Below are 6,163 nucleotides of genomic sequence, written 5' to 3' on the forward strand. Positions count from 1 at the left end.
GTGGGTGCAGGGAGGCAGCCCTGGCCAGCAGCAGCACCAGGCTTTGCCCCGCAGGTTGAGGTGGGGGGGTCTCATGCTGGCAGCTGTGTGGCTCCCTGGCATCCCCCCCCTCACGTACGCAGAGCATTCAGCCACCCCTTGTGCAAAGCCCTACTGTGTTTTAGTTATTTTTTTATCTCCTCGGTTTGAAGAGTTGTTTAGCAATAATTCTAATAAATGCAAATTCTTTAGCTGCTGGCTGCCTCCTGCGGCCGGCATCCCCCCATGCTCGCACCCCGAGAGCCATGCCACCACCACGTGCCATGGGCCGGTGAGGTGTTTAATGGCTGCTGGCACCACGAGGCAGGAGGTACATGAATCAGTGCGGGATGGGCCCCCTTCCCGGTCCTACACATCCCTGCTAGAAAGGCTTTAAAAACACTCGTAAGAAAACCGCTTATAAAAATTATTCAACTGTTCCTGAGCTGTGTCGGTGAGCTGGAAGCGGCGCTGGGTCCCCGTCCACCCGGGTGACTGCGGGGCTGGGCGGCCCCCCTTGCCCCCCTACTGCTTGCCCAGGGCCTTGTCCAGGTTGTTCTTGATGGCGTCCAGGAAGTCGGTGGTGTTCACAAAGTGCTCGTTGAGCTTCACACTGCGGGGACACAGAGAGGGGCTGGAGGGGTCCCGCAGCCAGGGGGGAGTCCCTGCCCACCCCCCACCGCAGACAGCCCGGCTGGGAGGGGCAGAGCCGGGGTGGGCAGCACAGCCTGGCCGCAGGCATGGCCCGACCCTGCAGGCTGTAAATAGATGCCCTGAGTCCCCAGGGACCATCTGGAGGCCAGCAGCCACCCCACATGGCCAGCCTGCCTTCGTGGCAGGCGGCTGCCCCACACCGCTCCGCCCCGTGAGCCACACGTACTTGGCGAGACCGTGGATGCAGCCGGCGAGGTCCTTCGTCATCGTCCCGCTCTCCACGGTTTCGACGCAGACCTTCTCCAGCGTCTGAGCAAACCTGGGGATGGCAGCATGACACACAGCTCCGCTGAAGCCAGCACCCCTCTGCCGTGGACCCCACCATGGCTGGGACCGGGATGGTTGGCACCAGGGTGGCTGCTGGCAGCGTCCCCCACCCCGGGGTGCCCCCACACCACCCTGCTTACTTGATCAGGTCCGGGTTACTGTCCAGCTTGCCCCGGTGCTCCAGGCCACGCGTCCAGGCAAAGATGCTGGCGATGGGGTTCGTGCTGGTGGGTCGCCCCTGTGTGGAGAGCATGCTCAGCAGCCCGGCATGGGCAGCATGCCACAGGCAAGCCAGTGCAGGCAGCTCGCTGCAGGCAGAGCGCACCCACCTTCTGGTGCTCCCGGTAGTGGCGGGTGACAGTGCCATGGGCTGCCTCGGCCTCAATGGTCTTCCCATCCGGACACACCAGGACAGAGGTCATCAGCCCCAGTGAGCCAAAGCCTGCGGCAGGACGGGGGTCAGGGTGGCTCCAGAAGGGCGACCACACACAGCCCACCCCATGCCGCCCCACACCACCCCAACCTGTCCTACACCACCTCCTCCCACTGCTTCACCTTGGGCCAGGATGTCTGATTGGACATCCCCGTCGTAGTTCTTGCACGCCCAGACAAATCCTCCGGAGGACTTCAGCACCTGGGCAACCATGTCGTCGATAAGCCGGTGCTCGTACCAGATCTTCAGCTTGTCGAACTCTGTCTTATAGTGCCTAGGAGCCCAGGGCAGGCGTCAGCCATGCCTGGCCGTGCCCACCCCAGGCTGGGTCCCACAGCCAAGCCCTGGGCAACAGCCCCCTCCTCGGAGCAGTCAGCCCCCTCGGGACAGCTCTCGCCCCTCAGCAGCCTGAGCTCCTCCAAGTCCGTACTTATCAAAGATCTCCTGGAAGATGTCTTTGAAGCGCCCGTCGTAGGCCTTGAGGATGGTGTTCTTGGTGCTCATGTAGAGAGGCCACTTCTTCTGGATGGCATACTGGAAGCAGCTGTGAGCGAAGCCCGAGATGGACTGCAAGGGAAGTGCATGGACCCCCGTGGGACCCCCGTCCCGCCAGCCTCGCCCAGGTCCACCTGGATGGCAGGGCATGCCGCTCCACAGGGACCCCACCAGCTGCCCCCATCCCACCCCGTTACCTCGTCCGTGTTGTACATGCCCATGCCCACGCCGCCGCCAGGGAAGTTGTACACCTCCCACTCCTTGGCCCCGCTGCCGTCCTTCGGTGTGAAGACCATCTTGAACGTCCCGGACTTGCCCACCACAAAGTCAGTGGCTTTGTACTGCAAGGGGCATGGCAGAGCATCACGCAGGGTCCGGCAGGAGCTGCCAGACATCCCTGTGCCGCAGGCAGCCGCCGCACGGGGCTCACCTGGTCGCCATGGGCATGCCTGCCAATGGTGATGGGCTTGGTCCAGCCGGGCACCAGGCGGGGGATGTTCTTGCAGATGATGGGCTCTCGGAAGACCGTCCCCCCCAGGATGTTTCGGATGGTGCCATTGGGGCTCTTCCACATCTTCTTCAGCTTGAACTCTGGGGTGTGCAGAGGTAAGGCTCCCGAGAGACCCCCCCCACCAGGCACAGCCCCGGCAGTCACCCCAGCCCAGCACCCAGCCCCTGCCAGCGCCCCCCCTGCTCCTCCATGCCGTGGGCTGCTGCCAGAGCCCAGCTGCTGGGCCAGCAAAGGAGAGGGACAGCTGGCACAGGCTCGTGAGTGGCACTGGGCAGAGGCCGGTCTGTCCCCAGCCCCATACCCTCAGGGTCCCCGCAGCATCCCCCGGCGGGGGGGACACCACAGTACTAAGACCAGGGCCCCCAGCCCAGGCAGCGGTGCAGCCCCCAACCCACCAGAAATCTGAGCTGGTGGGGGGGAGGCACTGCTGACTCAGAGGGGCCAGGCACACACGGGGGGCTCAGCACCCCACAGCGCTGCTGGCACCACCCCCACTGCAGTGGGAGCTCGGCCCCTCGGCCCCTGCCCACCTTCCACCCTGGCTTCATCCGGCGTGATGGTGGCACACTTCACGGCCACGCTGTACTTCTGGGTGGCCAGCGCCGAGTCAATGGTGACCTGATCATCTGTCTTATCCCGGTGTGGCAGGCCCAGGTCAAAATACTTCAGCTGGATGTCCACGTTGGGCAGGATGAGCTGGGGGTGCCGGGAGAGCGTTGGAGGGGGGACAACAGTGCGGGGTGCCCAGGGAGCAGCACCATGCATGGCGGCACAGCCAGCCCCGGCCCCCACCCCAGCCCAGCCACAGCTGCCTGCCTGGGACAGTCCCCCCTGTCTGGGATGGTCCCCCCTCCCCGGGACCTCCTCACTTCCAGGTCCTGCCGGAAGCTGCGCTGATCTCACCACCTGCTTCCTGCAGATGGACTGACAGACAGAGGACTGACGGACAGGGAGGGCAGCGCGCAGGGACTGCCTGTCCCCTCTACAACAGCCACCTGTTCCCCTGTACAGCACCCGCCAGCTCCACTTGTGCAACACCCCAGGCAGGACCCCGTTACCTTCTCCTTGATGAAGGTCCAGATAATCCGCGTCATCTCGTCTCCGTCCATCTCCACCACCGGGTTGGCCACCTTGATCCGCTTGTCAGCATCTAGGGAACGGTGGTGGGGTGTTAGGGGCGCATGCCCGGCCCCACCGGCCCCGGCCCCACAGCTCTGCACCGTGGCGTGGGGCCAGGAGTCTTCCCGCGTCCAGCAGGGTCCCAGTGCCACCCCTGCTCTGGGCCGGGTGCAAGTCAAGGTGCAAACCCCGCTTGGGTGCAGGTTGAGGCACAAACCCTAGTGGGGTCTGGGCCAGTTCATGGTACCAACCCTGCCTGGGGCTGAGCTTGGGTGCAGGTCAGGGTGCAAAACCCCACGTGGGAGCAGGACTGGGACCAGGTGCACAGCCTTCTCAGGGCAGGACCTGGGTGCAAGCTGGGGTGCAAATCCCTGTGTGGGACCTGGACCGGGAGTAAACCCCTCTGGGTGCCAAGCCTGGCTGTGGGTCGGGCTACGAAACCCTATGTGGGGCCGGGACTAGGACCGGGACCAGAGGCAAACCCCTCTGGGGAGGGACCTGGGTGCAGCTGGGCTGCAAAACTCTACGTAGGACTGGGACCGGGACCAGGAGCAAACCCTTCTGGGGGCCAAGCCAGGCTGCAGAACTCCACGTGGGACCGGGACCAGAAATGATCCCTTCTGGGGGCCAAACCTGGCTGCAGATTGGGTGGCAAAACCCCGCATGTGACTGGGACCAGGAACAAACTCCTCCAGGGTCAAAGCGGGTACAAGCTGGGGTGCAAAACTCCACGTGGAACCAGGACCGAGAGCAAACCCTCGGGGACCAGACCCGAGTGTAAAACCTCGCGTGGGTCCGTGACCGGTAGCAAACCCAGCCCCATCCCGGAACCGGCTGTAAGCAGGGGGTACAGTTCTGTTTCAACCCCCCCCCCCCCCCCCAAAAAAAAAATCCGAGCTGGCCCAGCGTGCAAACCCCTCCGTGGGCCGGGACTGGTGCAAACCCCACTCGGGGCAGAAGCAGCCGCCCTCTCCGTACCGAAGGACACGAGGTCTTGCCCCCCCGCCCCCCCAAGGTCACCCCCCACTCACAGTGTCGGCGCTGCCCCACGGAGGCGGCAGGGAGGGGGCAGCGGGCCAAGCGGCTCAGCGCCGGGGCGGCGCGGAGGTAGCGGGCGGCCATGGCGGGGTGCGACGGGGCGGACGCGACGGGGGCGGTGGAGCGGGGACGCGGTTCGCTCCGCCCCGGGGCGGTGCATGCCCGCCCCCCCCCCGGGGGGGCCCCCGCGGGGTCCCACGAGAGGGGGGACCCCGGGCCATTGCTTCACACCCCCCCCCCAGTCAGGCAGCACACCCCATCTGCAAAACACCCACGGGGGATGATGCCCTTCGCGGGTGGGGGGTGTACATGGCGGGAGGGTGCCCCCCCCCGGGGTGGGTGAGATGCCACTTGCTGGGTACAAGCGGTGCCAAAGCACAAGGTGACCGGCGAGCGCGGGGATCGGCTTTCACTGGGGTCCTTGGGATGAGGTGGCAAGGGCGGGCAGTCAAGCTGTTCCCCCCCACCACTGTGTGCATCCCCCCCCACACACACCGGTTCTGCTTGGTGTGGGTTGCAAGGAGCAGGTGGGTTTGCTGTGGTCCCCGTTCCTAGCAAAGGGACGTGGCCCACCCGGGCACGTCAGGGTCGGGGACACGCTGCCCGCCGAGCCCAGGGCTTGGAGCCAGCTCAGGCTTTCCCTACATAGAAGTGAGCGATCCTACACACTGCCAGCGCGTGACTCGGGGCAGCTGGACCCAGCGGGACAGGCGGCTGCGGGGAAGGGCAGCTGCCGCCATTTTCCGGGGCACCTTCGCCTCGCCTGACCCCGGCATGGCGAGGAGGGGGGTGATGCACCCCAGGGGCTCCCTGAGAACATCCACGGGAGCCAGGAGGTGTGCTGGGACGGCCAGGAGGCTGCTCAGCCCAGGGGGTTTGCTGTCCCTCTGCACGGGCCAAGCCGATGGCTTTTTTTAGCCACAGGGGACAGGCAGATCCTGCTCTGGGAGGAAAAACAGTCCTGCTGGAGCTGCCGGCCCCAGGCAGAGGGGCTGGGGGGGAGGCAGAGCCAGGCGCACTGACGTCTGCCTGGCTTTAACATTAACCAGAGCAGACGTCTGTGGGGCTGCCAGCCAGGGGGGGCCGGCACCCACCGCCCCAGGGCAATGCTGGGGTCTTGGGCGTTCCCGCTCCCACTGCCCTCTGCCCTCGCTGTGGCACCCTGTCCAGCCAGCAGCCCTGCAGCCGCATGGCCAGTGCTGCTGGGGCTGCCCCACAGCAGGGCAGTGGGCGGTGTTGCCCCCCCAGCACAGGGCCCGGGGGGGCCACCCAGCTGCGCCCGGCCACAGCGCTGCCCCCCCCAGCTGCCCTCTTCCTGGCCCCGCGGTCAGAGCCACCCAGTGACCACGGCTCTTGCAGGGACGAGGTCACGCCAGCGCGGCGGCCATCCCCCCACGGAGCATGGGCTCCACCGGCGCTGATGAGAGCAGCCATGTGGCACCGTCCCAGGGAAGGGCTGCCTTCAAACAAAGAAGTCCATCCCTGGCCGGAGCCCAATCCACACGCCCCAGGCTGCTGCCAAACCAGCTTCCCCCAAGCGTGCCTGGCCCTGGGAGGGTCCCTGGGGA

The 6,163-nt window shown here is 66.1% G+C and overlaps 1 protein-coding gene across 1 annotated transcript; it reads right to left on the bottom strand.

The window, feature by feature from the left end:
- Positions 1–522: 522 nt before the first annotated feature.
- Positions 523–4,679, bottom strand: IDH2 (isocitrate dehydrogenase 2 (NADP+), mitochondrial). Its single transcript, XM_010572179.1, has 11 exons — positions 4,589–4,679; positions 3,497–3,588; positions 2,969–3,134; positions 2,358–2,518; positions 2,125–2,268; positions 1,863–1,999; positions 1,555–1,706; positions 1,329–1,441; positions 1,140–1,237; positions 899–991; positions 523–631 (listed from the first exon to the last, which is right to left on the bottom strand). The coding sequence occupies exons 1-11, from the start codon at positions 4,677–4,679 to the stop codon at positions 544–546; spliced, it is 1,335 nt and encodes a 444-aa protein (XP_010570481.1). The 3' UTR covers positions 523–543.
- Positions 4,680–6,163: the final 1,484 nt, after the last annotated feature.

This window comes from Haliaeetus leucocephalus, unplaced genomic scaffold, assembly GCF_000737465.1.
Source record: "Haliaeetus leucocephalus isolate CR32 unplaced genomic scaffold, Haliaeetus_leucocephalus-4.0 Scaffold339, whole genome shotgun sequence".
Classification (NCBI taxonomy): domain Eukaryota; kingdom Metazoa; phylum Chordata; class Aves; order Accipitriformes; family Accipitridae; genus Haliaeetus; species Haliaeetus leucocephalus.

Bases quoted from the DNA above. Each gene is read 5' to 3' on its own strand.
- IDH2 (XM_010572179.1), bottom strand. From the start codon at position 4,679: ATGGCCGCCCGCTACCTCCGCGCCGCCCCGGCGCTGAGCCGCTTGGCC. The intron at 992-1,139 runs GTAAGCAGGGTG...TGCCATCCCCAG, and splicing joins AGTAACCCGGACCTGATCAA to GTTTGCTCAGACGCTGGAGA. The intron at 632-898 runs GTACGTGTGGCT...GTGTCCCCGCAG, and splicing joins TGCATCCACGGTCTCGCCAA to TGTGAAGCTCAACGAGCACT.